This window comes from Juglans microcarpa x Juglans regia, chromosome 7D, assembly GCF_004785595.1.
Source record: "Juglans microcarpa x Juglans regia isolate MS1-56 chromosome 7D, Jm3101_v1.0, whole genome shotgun sequence".
NCBI classification, from domain to species: Eukaryota; Viridiplantae; Streptophyta; class Magnoliopsida; order Fagales; family Juglandaceae; genus Juglans; species Juglans microcarpa x Juglans regia.
The window spans coordinates 25,461,081-25,477,916 of record NC_054606.1 but is presented as its reverse complement, the minus strand read 5'-3'; the positions used below and the strand labels follow the sequence as shown (position 1 = coordinate 25,477,916).

General features: G+C 36.4%; 1 protein-coding gene across 1 annotated transcript in view; it reads right to left on the bottom strand.

Annotated features, from left to right (window-relative positions):
• LOC121239522 (callose synthase 9) overlaps positions 1–9,941 on the bottom strand; it is an 84,358-nt gene extending 74,417 nt beyond the window's left edge. Inside the window, 5 exon segments of the mRNA XM_041136781.1 lie at positions 601–697; positions 3,248–3,411; positions 3,716–3,813; positions 7,520–7,724; positions 9,697–9,941. Of these exon segments, the coding sequence (XP_040992715.1) occupies positions 601–697; positions 3,248–3,411; positions 3,716–3,813; positions 7,520–7,721 (561 nt within the window). The 5' untranslated portion in view covers positions 7,722–7,724; positions 9,697–9,941.
• Between the last annotated feature and the right edge of the window lie 6,895 nt (positions 9,942–16,836).

Sequence of the window (16,836 nt, the reverse complement as noted above, 5' to 3'; positions counted from 1 at the left end):
TGATCAAAAGCCACAGAGAGATCTAAATGCTTATTACCCTTACAATGCTCTATGAAAGAGCCACAATTGCATTTAAATTAAACCACCGACTTAAAAAAAATCTCAAAGCACTAGACAATATGGCAGCTCCAAGACAAAGTTTTATATAAGCTGAGGAAAAATAAACTGCAGTGCATCATAAAAAAAAATAAAAATAAAAAGTTTCGGCTCTGCCTTTCCTTTACAGCTCACTTGAAAAGAAACAAGTGTCTCCACAGAGACAATAAGAACAAAAGCAACCCTTTAATCCAACTCCAACATTTCATTTCACACAAAGCATAAACTATAAAGAACACTACAGAAATTTCTTCTCTAAATGATCCCGAGAAGGGACACAATTCCTTTTTGTAAAATTTATAGAAAAGGAATAATCACTCAAAACAAATTCATAAGATTAAAAAGAAAAGAGTATGTGCTTCACACTTCCCCTTTCAGCATCAGATATCCCACATAATTGGGTAACTCAAAAGGGTTAAAAAGAAAAATACTAAGAAAATGAAGCCAAATAAAAGGTAGAGGCTTAATTCCTGCAAATATAAGAAAAGACAGCAGATATCCAACCTCTTCAGGAATCTCCTTGGTCAACTGTTCCAGCACCGTCCCTAAAACTTTTAAAGTTGCAAACACCCGTTTTCTCTTTACTGTCTTTCGCTCCAACCTGAAATCGACAATCAATCAGTCAAAAGATAAATATGGAAAACAAAGGAGGCACATCATCAAGGAAGAAAACATTATTTTCAATACGGTGCATGGTTAGGAGATAGGTTTTACACCATTTAACAGGAAGATGACACATCAGCTTCTTAATGTTTTCTAAACAATCAAAGAAGTAGAAAACATGAGAAGCTCCAAATCATTCCCCAAAACAGGAGAAATCCCTTTACGACTTTTTTTTTAAATATGTAAATCCCTTTACATTCTCCAAACAATGTCTCCATAAAAAGAAAATCTATGTTCGGGGGCATGTTTACTAAACCATTTTCTTCTCAGCCATGAACTTCAACAAGGTGGACTCGGCAAGTTTCACTCTACAAACTCAAGTGAGTTTGGATAGTGAGATGAGATGGTTTTAGATGAAAGTTAAAAGTTGAATAAAATATTATTAGAAATTTGCATGTGTAAGAAGGATGGAGAATATGTAGATCGCCTACTTCTACATTGTGACGTGGCTAGGACCTTGTGTGTTGATTTTTTTGCGGTGATAGGATTATCATGGGTCATGCCTCGTAGGCTGGTGGATTCTCTAGCAAGTTGGAGAGGACTCTAAGGCAATCCACAAGTGGCAGCAACATGGAAGATGGCCCCAATATGTATGTGTTGGTGCATTTGGCGGGAGAGAAATGATAGAAGCTTCGAGGATCGCGAGAGAACAATGGATAAGCTTAAAGTTTTTTTCTTTAAAACCTTGTTCTAAAGGGCGGGGGTCATTGATTTTAATGGACTTGTCCATGATTTTCTACTTTCGGTTGTAAACCCTAGTCAGGTACTTCTCATGTATACATCCACTTGGGCCATGCCTCCTTTTCCTATGAATAAAACCAAAAAAAAAGTTACTAACCAACCCAAACAATTTCCTCACCCAAATAAGCAAAAATTCATCCCAAAATTTGAAACCAAAAATCAACAACGAAATCACACCCCAACAACCAATTCCATCCAAAACCCAAACGGTAACATAAATCAAAACACAACCACATTGCGATCTCAATTCAAGACTTTATTAATCATTTTGCTCTTTCTAACGAGGTGTATCTATTGTATACGCCCTATGCACTAGATTATGCCTCTTTGCTCATTAATAAAATTATCTTATACAAAAATATTTGGGATATTTACACCACTGTCATATTTAACACTTCTAGTTAAGATCTCACATGATTTCATTTTTTCTAGTTAATACCATATGATTTCATTCAATGTTCATGAGCACCTCAAAAGAAAAGGAAAATCCTCACGTAATAAAGGAGAAGAAGAAAAGGTAACAAATTCAAAATCCTTTTCTTTTCTTTTCTTTTTTTTTTTTTTTTTTTTTTTTTTTTTTTTTTTTTTTTTTTGATAAGTAAACAGATTTTATTAATAAAAGAATGGGCAACAGCCAATTACAAAACTATTATGCCCTAGCTAAGTAGGCGCATTAGCTAATTCAAAATCCTTGAAGTCATAGCATCAACAAAATCAATGATAAAACCCAAAGATCCAAACAAAGAATGGACCTTCATTCCTTGTAAAGACCTACTGTTCATTTCCCACCATATGCTCAACAAGAGCATTGAAGGCATTGCTCTCCAAACAACAGAGCACATTGCTTTTGTAAACAAAGAATGGGCCATCCATGCCCAAGACCCCTCCCATTATATGCTCCACAGCAACATGATGGCATTGTTCTTCAAGATATTGAGCTTCTAGTACATAGTTTTGTCTATCTAATTAGGAGTCCAATTTAAACCTCAACCTACCTCTAAAATTTACTTCGATAAGATCAATGCTTTCCTTCTGCGAGGATCAAACTTTACAAACGCTGAGCCAGAATAATTCTTCCAATATTTAGCCACAAATTTCATATTATATTGCAGCCAAGGAAAATTCCATTTTTTTATAAATTCAGACAAGGAAAATTCTAGCACTTAAACCTCAGCCATTTTTCCTTAAAACAATTAAGCCATTCAAATCCTAATCAATCTACAACCATCATAACATTCTTCCACTACAACAGACCCTATAATCATAACAACTCCCCCCCCCCCCCCCCCCCCACACAATAAGCAACTGTCAACAGGCTACAAAATTTCCTTCATCCTTGTCAAAGCCTCATAGTTCTCAAATCCCCAAAAAACACTGATAGAAACTTTAAAAAAATGCTCTATATAAATTATGTCAAACATGAACATACCCCAGAGAAGCATTAAAAAAGACCTTGCTTCCAGGGAATATTAAGAGAACTCATGGAATCAATTCCAAAAGAAAAAGAACATAAGATATCAAAATCTGGGCACCCTCCAGCAACGAGCAAATGAAAAGTTTGGTTTTTAATTTCTATTTCTTTTTTTTTTTTTTTTTTGGGGGGGGGGGATGGGGGGGGGGGGGGGGGGGGAAGCCTATAGGGAATAGAAGAAGGCAGGCAGAACCATATCAAGCGAGAGGTGAATGGTTCGAGAGCAGAGCTTAATTCAAAATTATTAAAATGTTATTTCCTAGTTCAGAAACATACTCGCCCAGGTTTCCACTAAAAGCACCAGACTCCCTCAACTTCATTTCTTCTTCTCGTAGGTTGTCCACATTATTCTTCTCTCTGTACAGTTTGTAGAACTCTTGCAACCGTGCAATGTCTTGACTTCTATCTATTGGACCAACCTCCTTCTTTGCTAGTTTTTGCTGAAAATTGCTCAAAATGACAACATATTACATGTCACATTAAAACAAAATAAAGACCAAGATTAATTGATTTGGCAGTAAAAGTGAAAGTTTCATATTTAAGAGCCAAGTAAAAATTATAGATTTGAATATAAACAAGATATTCAATATGCTAATCCCTAATGTCCAAAAGAGCAATAGAGAGCTTGTACCACTTAAACATGCACGCAGCACATGCATGAAAGTACACCCACAAAATAGTCATTATGAACTATAATTGTTGAGTGTTGAAAACAAAATTTAGCATTTCAGCCTGAACACATACCTTGATTACTGACATCAGTCCAGTTTTGAATTGTAAAACTCCTCTTCCTTCACTATTAGGATCCAGATTTTGAGCCAGTGAATAAGCATGCTCACATACTGCAGATAAATAGCAAAAAGTTGGCAATTTCAAACAAATCTAGAGGTTTCCATGAACATTTATGAATTAGTTTCATATACAGAATACTTATCAAAAAAAGAGTTTCATATACAGAACAAAGGGCCAAATAAAGCAGTTTGAAGATGGACTTTGATACTTGATTGCAGATGAAGTCAGGGTTGTTATTTTCACAAGGCCGCGTTCTTCATGTGGACAGCTTCCTTAGGGAAGATTTTGACCATGAACAAGACCAAGGCCTTTACCGCTTGAGCCAACCCCTAGGGGTGGCGGATCATAATAATTGACTGGAGTTGCATGTGTAGGAGAAGTGGAGAAACTGTAGACCATTTGCATCCTCACTGTGAGGTGGCTAGGTACCTATGGGATAGTATCTCCAGTAGGATAGGGCTAGCATGGGTTATGCCTAGGAGGGTCGTTGATCTTCTTGCTAGCTAGAGAGGCCTATATTGCATTCCACAATTGTAGCTGTATGGAAGATCGTTCCCATATGTCTACTCTGGTTTTTTTTAAAGGTAAAATAAAAATCCATTGAGTCAAGTAAATAGGTGTTGTCAAAGTACACAAGAAGTATACGAAAGAGAACATCTAGTTACAAGTTAGGAGAGAAACCTGAGGGTGTTCAACTGGGCTTTACTTGGGAAATGGCTCTGGCGCTATAATATAGAATCCGAAACTTTATGGAAGTTGGTGAGTGATTATAGATATGGAGGATTGCGGGGGGATGGTGCTCTAGGGAGGTAAGCGAGGTTTATGTTGTGGGTTTATGGAAGCACAATAGGCAAGGGTGGGGAGTCTTTGCTTGTCATACTAGAATTGCGATGTGAGATGGCTCAAGAACTAAATTTTGGCATGACATATGGTGTGAAGATAGAGCTCTCAGGGACTTATTTCCTACAGTGTTCATACTTGCAAGTGAAAAATAAGCTTCAGACTACGTTTGGATGTTGAGCTAAGTTGAGTTATCTATAAATAGTAATGAGTTGAGATAGTAGAGTGGGTTCTATGGAGCCCACCTAAGTTGAGTTTAGATATATTTAGATGTTAAAATGAGTTTAGATGTATTTATGAGAAGTTGAAAAAAATCGTGGGTCCCGCGTGTAAAGAGGTGTTGAGCTGAAAAAGGTTGTGAGTCCCACGTGTAAAAAGGTTTTGAGTTGAGATAAATTTAGTAATTTGAGAGTTTGGTACTTAGATGTTAGAAGATGTCTAAATCTGAACAAAACTCAGTTGAGCTAAGTTCGGTCAAGGAACCAAATGTAGCCTCAGTGGCAGAGCTCATGGAGAGGGTTGGGAATTTATTCCAATGGAATTTGAACTTCATCAAGGTGGCCCAAGATTGGGAAGTCAGCAATTTTGAGAATTTTTTTTCAGCTTTTATACTCTACGAGACCGCGCACTCAAGGAGCCAATAGTTTGTGGTGGACACCTACCAGGAAAGATACATTTTCAGTTCGTTCTTTCTATAAGGCTCTCACACAACCACAAAATAATCACTTTCCATGGAGAAGAATCTGGAGAAACAACACCCCCAAGGCGGCATTTTTTGCCTGGACAGCATCTCTGGAGAAGATTCTGACAACAGATAACTTACGGAAACGGGGGATGATAGTGGTGGAATGGTGTTGTATGTGTAAACAAAGTGGGGAGACTGTGGACCATCTTCTACTCCATTACGAGATTGCCAGAGCATTATGGGTCGATGTATTTAGAAGGGTAGAGCTAGCCTAGTTTATGCCTGCTACAGTGGTCGAGCATTTGGCATGTTGGGCGAACCTCGACAGCATCCCACAAATTATTTCAGTTGTGTGGAAGATGCTTCTTATATGTCTTCTATGGTGCATTTGGTAGGAACGCAATAACAGGACCTTTGAAGATAGGGAACGTTCATTGGAGGAGATTAGGGCCTAGTTTGGGTACAGTATTCTCATAAAACCTCATTACTATTCATTTTTTTATTATTAATTTCACATACTTTTCACTATTATTCACTAATATTCATTATTCTATCATTACTTTTTCATTAATTTTTCACTACTATAATTTAACCGTTTACCTGTCTCATCGCAATCGCCAATATTAACTACAAGTGCCTTACCCTTTCCTTCCGCCGCAGAGCTATTCTCTGTCGGACTACCCGTTGGTGACCTCAACATTGAGGCGTACAAGGCAACTTTGACCAAGGGAGGCCTTCCCACTATCTTCCATCAACAAACTCCCCTTTGTTTGCATGCTTCAAAACAGAGGCTTTAGACCCAGTGATGCTTTAACTGGAATATAGAAAATATTTCCATCCAATGCCATTTGCACCTTCCGGAATCACCAACAAACCTTTCCTCCTTCCATTCTGAAAATCTGAGAATTGCGAAAAACTACCATTTGCATTAATATGATGTTGAATGATGATAACTCCATTACCCATCCTTGCCTCCATGAAAAATCCCTCATGACAGATAAGTTCTAAGCAATCATCTATCCCCTTAGCCACCCATAAAGCTGTCGTCCCACATAGACACATGAGCTTAGCCATCCTTTTACTACGTTCAAAGATGCAAAAACTATTAACTCCCTCTTTCATAAAAACTAAACTTTTTTATTCTAGCTTCAACCACCTCTCACCATCCATCTGAGACGAATCTGTGTCTTACGTCGTCATCCTTTGATCCCAAATCACAGGATCATCCATCTGCTTTCTATACAGGAATAGAAAGCAGTATGTGCATCTCTGAGGAAACCAAGAGGAATACGGCTAAAGAAGAAGGATCTGCCTTGTCGCCAAAGCTCGGCCTTGTCTGTGACGGACCATATCTGCATCGCGCACCAAATCTACGTCGACGAAGCCTAAAGGAAGGCTTTATGTGAGGATCCCGATCGCTGGAGGGAGGGTCGTCGCCAAGGTGTCCTCCGAGGGGTCGCCGGAGCCCGTCAATTTTGTCTGTGGTGGCCACAGGTTTGGCGGCGCCTGACAGGGCTGCACATTCAAACTTCTGATGGTCCGATGACGACAACGACGGCACAAAGGGGTTCGATGGCACAGCAGGATCGAGTGGGTACGTTGGGTACAATGGCACAAAAGGATCGAGTGACTTTCGATTACTTGAGGCCTGAATACTTGGGCATAATTTTACCTCTACTAGGAGTCTAAAATCCCAACTAACTGTATGTAAGCTCGTAAGATTCAATTTTTCCTCTCCAAACTAGAAAAATTATAATTACATTTCCCCTCATTAAAATATTAATCCAGCAAATAAGTTTCAAAATTACATAGTGAATTTTGCACATGCATATGCCCCAAAAACTTTAAGGGCAGGTTTGGGAGGTGAGATAAGAATTTTGTGTTTTGTTTGAGAGTTTAAAATATTGTGTTTTAATATTATTATTGTATTGGGATTTGAAAAAGGTGAATTGGGATTTGAAAAAATTGAATTGTTTATTATATTTTGTATAGGGATTTGAAAAAGGTGTAATGATGAGATGAGATGAGATGAGATGAGAATTTTGTGTCTCATCTCATCCCCAAACCTGCCCTAAGAGTATAATGTAATGTCTTAATCATTCGCCATCTAACAATGCAACTGGGTAATGGGAACCACAAGTATGCAAAACAAGCCATTGAAAAAACAATGAGACTGCACAAATTCGCATAAACAATGATCTTCGAGAAAACAAAAAATGAAAATGACATACAGATTCTAGAAATATTGGGATCTTCATCTTGAATTTCATCCGCAGCCCTCAAAATTTCATCAATATCCCTATTGTTTGCAAGCGAAGATGGTACATTTCCAGCAATGCCAGTACCGGGATGCCCATATGCACCAGCGCCTACCCTTTCCCTGCTTAATGCAGCACGTACTAACCGCTCCCATAGTTCTTCAGCTCGTGACATTTTCTATAAAAGATAGCACAAAAGAGGAAAAGAAGTATCAGCACAAGTATGCCATGAATTTTTTCAACATGCATCGACATTGGTACATAGACACCCATTGTCACTTTATGTCAACGAAAGTAAGATCAAGAGCTTTTCCTATAATCATAAGTTAATATACGGATTAAAAACCATAAGAGTAGCACCAAGAAATAGAAGTTTCGTAGGCAACCCAAAGTTGTGTAATTGAGTGAGTACAACTCAACCAGGGTAATAGAACAAAGAAACTATGTAGAAAATAAGCAAACCCCAACAGAAAAATCAAATTTTTAAGCTGAAATTAGATGGTAGAAGTTTTTTTTCAGGGAAAAAAAAAAGAAAAAAAAAAAACCTGAAAAAGGGTCATTTCAAAGCAACCAGGCTGCCTATGAACGATTAAGAAGTCTATATGCTAAAAAGGTGATGATTAGACCATCAACCTGTCAAAACCCCACAAAATGAAAACCTCCACTTAATTAAATAGAGTCCATACCACACAAGTTAAAGAAAGTCAAACATTTCAATTTTTAAACCACACACACAAAAAAAAAAAAAAAAAGAGAAGAAAACATAAAGCAGCTTAACCATTCTTTTCTCTTCACAGTATCAAACCAGAAAAGGTATAATCAAAGTTTTGAATTTCATTTTATGGAATATTTCAGTAACGGTGTGTACCGGTGTACCGTTTCAGAATTACCAATATATCTAAGTTCATAATCGATGAAACAAAAAAATAACCAGTCATATATATAAAGTTCATACTTGATCATAGCTTCAAGATTTATTAAAATATGTTGCATTGAGCAAATTCAACCACCCATGTTCTTAACTATTATTCAATAAGAACTCAAACTTTCAGATTTACCTATATTATATATGTTTCAACAAGTATAAGTACACAATAGACCAATTCTTATTCTTCTTCAAATGCTTTGCCTATTCTTAAAGTTTTCTTCTGTGGTGGTTTATTAATTCTAAAATGAAATTTCATCTATAGACACGACTGTCAATAATTTATCTAGCTTTGTATAAACAATAATCTCGATAACCTACCCCAACTTCCAAACTGAAAATTAGGTAAATTATTATAAACCTTACATAACATGAAACAAACAGAGGCTAGATATTTGTTGATATATATTCAACAACCCTGGTAATCATCATTCATTAATCACAGCTTGACTATTTGCTGAAATATATTGCATTAAACACATTTAAAATTTACTCAAAGTTGTAACTAAGAGGAAGGCAAAGCCACAGATTCAGAAAAGAGCAGTCACATACAATGTATAACACATTTCATAAAAGGAAAAAAAAAAAAAAAACATTGATCCCAAAATCAAGCCATAATGTTCATTAACCACTTTAATTTCAAAAAATCCAGTGAATATTTCACTATTTCACCTCGGGGTCCGAATTTAATTAGTAACAGAGGATGTGGTGGACCCGATGAGGGTGGCAAACCAAAGATAGGCAGACCGTGGCTATGGGTGGCTGACAAAGAGCGATAATATCCACTGTTTGGCGTAAACACTAAAGAGAACACACACACACAGAAGGACGAAATTTGCCGACCGTTGGCGCTGGGTGTGTGTGGTGCAGGTGCAAGAGCAACGAGCAAGTTGGATTGGAGTTGTGGAGGAGAATGCAGGCAGCCGGGTCACCGTATATGGCTGGAGGGAATGGAACGCAGGAGAGAGTGGCTCACAGATTTAGGGCTGAAAAGTGAAAATACGAAGAGAAGAAGAAGGAAAGGGTCGGTATCCTTATTCTGAAGCTTGAATGTGATGAAGAATGACCAAAATGCTTTTTACCCTCAGGAACGTCAGGCGCCTATTACCAAACAATTCAAACAAAGTCGAGTATTCCACTTTCAAGAACCCCAACCCCTCCCAGCCTAACCCCAAAATTAGAAACAAAAGTCACAAGATCAGGATGTGAAAAGGTTGGGCATTACCTGATCTAGGGATAGAAGATCCTGGAGACAGAGTTGACGACGGACGAATGGAATCGGTCTCGGACTTGGACCAAATCCAAAGGCGGGTCTCTTCTTTCTGAAAAGGCAGGAATCTGTGCTTCAAGTTTTGAGTGAAAATACGAAGGTGGAAACAAAGAAGGTCATGGTGCTTTTGCTAAATCCCAGTGGTAATATGAGGGAGGGATGTTTACCGGATTTACGGGCTACAGCCGGTTGGACACGGCAACGTTTTTATAGGGTTCTTTCTTTTTTTTTCTTTTTTCTTTTCTTTTCTGCATAAATAACGCGGAGAAGAAATCCTTGGCGCGTGACAGCCGGATAATTTTCTCAGACCATTTTATGTCCAAATCTTAATTAAAATTTTAACTAATTTATTATTTATAAATTATCTTAATCTATTTCATCTCATTTCACCATCTAAACGAGTCCTAAAAGAGACTTGGCGTGTATGTGTTCATATTTTAGCCAAGGTTACAAGATTAAAAAATTTCAAATTTTTTAAACTTAGGAATAATATCAATTTTAAATAAAACTACCCTAAATTATATGACCTCGAAATTAATAAAATGGTCTTCCAATCCTGTATTTGAGTTGTACTTTACATTTTGACCAATATGGATAAGATTATAAGATTTTAACAACAAAAACATTATTATTAAAGATTGACAAAATAACTTTTTTCATATACAATTTAGGAAAAATTAGATTTCTCATCTTCCAATCATTAAGATTTTTTTTTTTTTTTTTGCATTTTAAACTATTAGAATTTTCAATTTACACTCTAAATTACTAAGTTTTGATAATTTGTAATGCTGGTCAAGATATGGCAGTTGACAAGAAATTGATACCTTTAACACTTTATGATGTAAATTGTAAAAAGTAATATTACTCTTCATTCTTGATTTTGTCATCTTCAATTGCACTTGTCGATATGGCATATTTTAAGTGGTTGTTTATTTGAGTAGTTGATATATAAAACCACTTATAATATGCAATATAAACATTGTGACTAAAGTCACAAAATCAAGGATGAAGAACATAATTTCTCAAATTGAAAAAATATTACTAATTTTGGGATGCAAAATATAATGGTCCTACCATTTAGATTTAAAGGTCTACATGTCTTTCTGTGAAAATTCAAGTTTAAACTGCCATGGTGATAGTTATTGAAATACATAATCAACTTTTTTAGATAGGATGTCAGGGTTAAAATTCACATTTCAATGGATTTAAAATTGAGTAATAATATGCGTATAATCTCTTACACAGCTATGTTTTAAATAAGAGTATTTTTATAAAATTAACAAGCATGTTTTAAATGAAAAGCATTTTTATAAGGTGAAATACATATAAGACATATTAAGACGTACTATATTAAGACATATAAGTTTATTTTTATAAAATATTTGCACAAACCAAACATTTATCTTAAACTTCTACGTATATAAAAGGATGATGTCGCAGACTCACTGTATAGAATCAAATTATGCTCACTTTAATATTATTTTGAGCCCACAAGGAAGCATCATCCATTTTTTCTTTTATTTTCTAAAACATGATGCATGCATCAACATCATTCATGTATTCGTCGATCTTAGTTAAATCGAGTATCAACTAAGTTTTTAATACAAAAGTTCGGGTCATGAGCATCAATTATCTATCATATTTCTACAACTAAACAAACCACTACTAAATTAAACTAAAAATTTCTCAAAAACTTAGTAATGCCAAAACAACTATTTTGACTGCTCTCAGGTTCGATTGGATGAATGTTTTTTATTTATTTGAATGATTAGATAAGCCAAGCTTCTAAATTAGATAGAGATAGACTACCCAGCAATTTAAGAGGCCTTCTTTATATGGATAAAATTGATCTTCTTTATTTGCAGATCTCGTGGTAAGCTGCATTTGATTTATTTGTTTATTTACTTTATATGCATGTGGTTTCTTTGTTTTTGTTTTCTTGCAGGTTTTTAGTTTTTCTTTGATTATTTGTACCACTAGGTATCTATGGTTATAATCACAGTTTTCTTCTACCATAAGTGAGGACTTTCGATAAAAATTGGATACCGTCCTCTTCTTAAAAAAAAAATCAAAACTTCTAAATTTGGTGGTACGATTAAGATTTGGAAGGACAGTTTCATATGTGTAAAAAGGGGAAAATATTCAAGATAACTCCTTAATCCAAATAAAGGAAAAAAATGCTAAAAACAAATATGTTTTGGTCTTATAGTTTTCATCTCCCTTGAACAAGATTACTATATTATAAAGGAAAATAAAAATACATAAAAAAGTAAATGAGGTCCCAACAAATGCTCAAATTTCTTTCCAAAAAATATCGCAAGCCAAACTAAGTCCGTTACCATGAGGGCTCCGGCGATTGTGGAAGTAGTTATTTCTGTTGGTTTTCTCTCAAGTTTCTTCATATAGGTTCTTGAGGAGAAAGTTTGTGCCTTCACTTTTGGGTGGTAGGCAAAGTATTTTTAGTCTGTAATTGTTTGTTATCATCTGTTAACATGGCTGAGGATTTTATTTCACATTGGAATAAACTAAGCCTTACAACCGTTGAAATTAATCATGGAACAAAGTATTAAAAAAGGTCAATTCTGTCTTGTGGAGAAGACTATGTCAAGAGAAAAAATAATCGTGAAGTCTTTAAGTTAACGATGCTTAAAATCGTGAAGTCTTTAAGTTAACGATCCTTAAAGTTTGGAAAGTTGGTGTTGTCATTCATATTGTTGAAGTGGGTCTGAATTTGTTTCTCTTGGAATTTAGTTCTAAACTTGAGATGCAGCGAATATGGGATGGTCAACCATGACTCTTTGATCAGAATCTAATTTGTTTTAAGTTCTTTGATGGACTTATTTCTCCCACTGAACTAGTATTCTCTCGTGCCTACCTTTGCGTGCAACTACATCACATTCCTCTCGGGTGTATGAATTATAATGTGGCTTCCAGAATTGGCAGAATGATTAGAAATTTGATTCATGTGGAGATTGATGAACATGGAACTGGGTGGGGAAAATACATGCGGGTTCTTGCTGAGATTGATCTCTTCAAACCCCTTGCAAGAGGTACTATGTTATCATTGAAGGAACATCAAGTTTTTGTGCATTTTAAGTATGAAAGATTATCTCTTTTTGCTTTTCTTGTGGTGTTATTATGCATGGCAGTGCTGGTTGTTTGTCTAAGACAGGGGCACTTCTTCCATGCAATATAGTACATGGATGCGCGTTGGGTCCACTGCTGCAAGAGAAAGGGTGGGTAAGTTCATTGCTGGTTCTTCACGTCTATCTACATCCTCTGTTGCAACCAACTATTTCTCTGTTGGTTCTTCTTCTGGTAATTGTATTGACAGTTATGAGATAGTTGGGGATGTGGATGACATGGGACATTCTAAGAAGATTGTAGAAGATCTGTTGATTGGCTACCCATCTGTGATTACCAGTTCTGCAACTGCCACAACCAATATAACTGCCACAACTGCCACCACCACAATGCTTGATCCTGCACTGCATTCTGTGATCCTTTCCCAATCTGTTGATGAATCTCCTGATAAAGTCCTCATTCTTGATAATGGGGTTGGTACTGATAGGGTGGAGGCCTCTGAACATGTTGACCCCTCTAGTCCATCTCACTCACTGGTTCATTTGAAGAATAAGGTCAAAAATGCTAAAGTTAAGGCTACTTTTAATTCTGATATTTTCTTGGCTACTAGAAAGCGGAAGTTCTTGCCTTTTGGTAACCGTACTACTGAGGACAAAATGACTTTTAAAAGAAAATTGAGGAATGTGAAAACATTGGTGGAGGCTATTTCTCAGCCCCGCCAAGAGAAATGAGGCTTTTAAATTGGAACTGTCGAGGGCTTGGCAACCCTCAGATAGTTCACGACCTTAACCTTATGATTAAGGATAAAAAGCCAAACATCTTATTTCTTATGGAAACTAGATTATGTAAGAGTAAGATAGACTGTTTGAAGTATTTACTTGGTTTCACTAATATGTTTCTGGTTGAGGGGTTGGGTCATGGTGGGGGACTGGCTTTGCTTTGGAAGTCATATTGTGATGTAGAGATTCAAAACTATTCTCAAAGACATATTAATTGTTAAGTTGACAACATATCTCCTAAATCCCCATGGATGCTCACATGTTTCTATGGTCATCCCATTACTGAAAAAAGAATAGAGGGTTATAACATTTTAAGGCATTTCAATTCTCTGAATTCTGATATGTGGTTTTGTCATGGAGATTTCAATGAGATCATTTTTCAAGGTGATAAGGAAGGGGTGCAATAAGAAGTGAGAAACATATTGCCTTTTTTAAGGATGCTTTAGATGATTATCAACTTCATAATCTGCAATTTACTAGAGGGAGGTTCACATGGTCTAACAACAGGTCAGACTCTTCTTTCACTAAGGAGAAATTGGATAGGGTAGTGGCATCTTCTGCTTGGTGTGAAAATTTTGGAATGGTTGACATAAGAATTCAATCTTCTGTCTCTTCTGATCATTGCCCATTTCTCATGACTTTTCTTAATAACCATGAGTCTTCTCGTTCATTGAAGAGGCCAATCGGATTTGAGGCCAGATGGGCTTCTTATGAGGACTATAGTACTGCTATAAAATCTGCTTAGTTGCAGGCTGGTGGAGTCTCTGATAATCTGGTTTCTCTGAGCAGTAAACTAGCCTGTTGCATGAAATCTATAAGAAGGTGGGCTTATTCAAAAGACCCAGTCTCTAATCAGCTCCTAGGGAGAAGATGAGCCAACTTGAAAGGATGCAGACTACTCTCACAACAACTTTAGTACCAGAAGTCAGTAAATTGCAGAAAGAGATTTCTATTCTTCAAGAATCATTGAATTTAAAATAGAAACAAAGAGCCAAAGTTCATTGGTTACAGAATGGGGATAAAAACACTAGATTTTTCCATTTGAGTGCTAGCCAAAGACAAAGAAGGAATAAAATTGTACAAGTGGAAGATGAGGATGGTGTTCAATGTAGTACTGCAGTAGAGATTAGCCTTGGTTTTACTCGTTTTTTTCAAAACCTGTTTACTTCCTCTAATCCTTCTCAAATTGATGTTTGCCTTCATAATTTGACACCTAAAGTATCTCCTGCTATGACTGATGATTTACTCCAAGCCTTTACAGTGGAAGATGTTAAGACTGCAGTTTTTCAAATAGGACCATTCAAAGCCCCTGGACCAAATGGTTATAATGCCTGCTTCTATCAAGACAATTGGGATGTGGTGGGGAATGAGGTTTGTCATACGATTCTGTCATTTCTTAACTCTCATGCATGTATAGGAGCCATTAATTACACTTACCTAGTTTTAATTCCCAAGTCCAAAGACTGTTTCTGAGTATAGACTCATAAACTTATGTAATGTCATTTATAAGATCATTACAAAAATGCTCACAAACAAATTGAAATCCATTATGCCTTTACTTATTTCACCAAACCAGTGTGCTTTTGTGCTTAGTAGGCAAATTACTAACAACATTATTGCAGCCTATGAAACTCTCCACACCATGAAGACAAAACTCCATGGTCATAAGGGTTTTATGGTTTTGAAATTAATATGAGTAAGGCTTATGACAGAGTGAAATGGGGGTTCATTCAAGCTGTTTTGTTAAAATTGGGATTCAATGACAAATGGGTTGAGTTGATCATGTCATGTATTTCTACCTCTTCATTTTTTGTTTTCCTTAATGGTGTTCCTCAACAGTGCTCCAAACCAGGAAGGGGCCTCAGGCAAGGTTGTCATTTATCCCCATATCTTTTTATTCTTTATGCTGAAGCCTTGAGTTATCAATTGTATGCTGCAAAACAACAAAAGGTCTTAACTGGTGTCCCTATTACTCGAGGCCAGATCAGATTAAATCATCTGTTATTTGCATATGACAACCTCTTATTTTGTAAAGCTAATCTGCAGGAGTGGGTCCACTTGAATCATATTTTTAGTGTGTATAAAGCTGCATCTGGCCAAAAGCTCAACAAAGACAAGACTTCATTATTCTTCAGCAGAAACACAAGAGCAGCAACAAAAAAACACATTATGGAGATAATTGGGTTACATGCCTATACTAATTTGGATAGGTATTTGGGTCTTCCTTCTACTATGGGGAAATAAAAAACAAGGGCTTTCAATGGTATTGTAGAAAGGGTGATTAAGAGGCTTGATAACTGGAATAACAAGTTCATTTCAAAACCAAGGAAGGAGATCCTTATTGAGACAATATTGCAAGTACTGCCTACCAATAATATGAGTGTTTTTTTGCTACCAATAGTACTTTGCAAGAAATTACATTCAGCTTTTGCAAGATTCTGGTGGGGTCATAAGGAAAATCAATCTAAAATTCACTGGTCTAGATGGGAATCCTTGTGTGCAGGGAAATCTTGTGGAGGTTTAGGGTTCAGAGACCTACATAGCTTCAATATAGCCCTTTTAGCAAAACAGACATGGAGGTTGAAAATGTTTCCTGACTCTTTACCTAGCAGGATTCTTAAAGCTAAATACTTCCCTTATATAGACTTTTCACATGCTGCTTTAGGTCCAATGCCTTCTTATTTATGGAGAAGTATGTTTCATTCTATTCCTCTGATTGAGAAAGGTAGTATGTGGAGAGTGGGTGATGGTACCCAGGTCAAAATATGGAAGGACAAATGGTTGCAGAGAGACTCCACATGCAGGATTCTATCTCCTATGTCTATACTTCATGAGAATGTTGTGGTTGCTAATCTTATAGATACCAACACAAGATGGTGGAATATGAATCTTATCCAAACAGCTTTTCAAGAGGAAGATGTGAATGAGATATTGAAAGTGACTGTCAGTATTATGCCTTCTGCTGATAAGTTGATATGGAAAGGAACTTTGTCTGGCCATTTTTCAGTAAGAAGTGTTTATCACTTGCATAAGCAACTCCAAGCAAGGATTAATGGTGAATCTTCTACTAATGGAGCACATGGAGTGCTATGGAAGAAAATTTGGGCTTTACAAACAACTAATGCTGTTAAATAGTTCATTTGGAGTGCATGCACAGATTCACTGCCCACTCGAGTTAATTTGTGTAAGAGAAAAGTTATTACTGATTCTTGTTGTCCTATTTGCATATTGG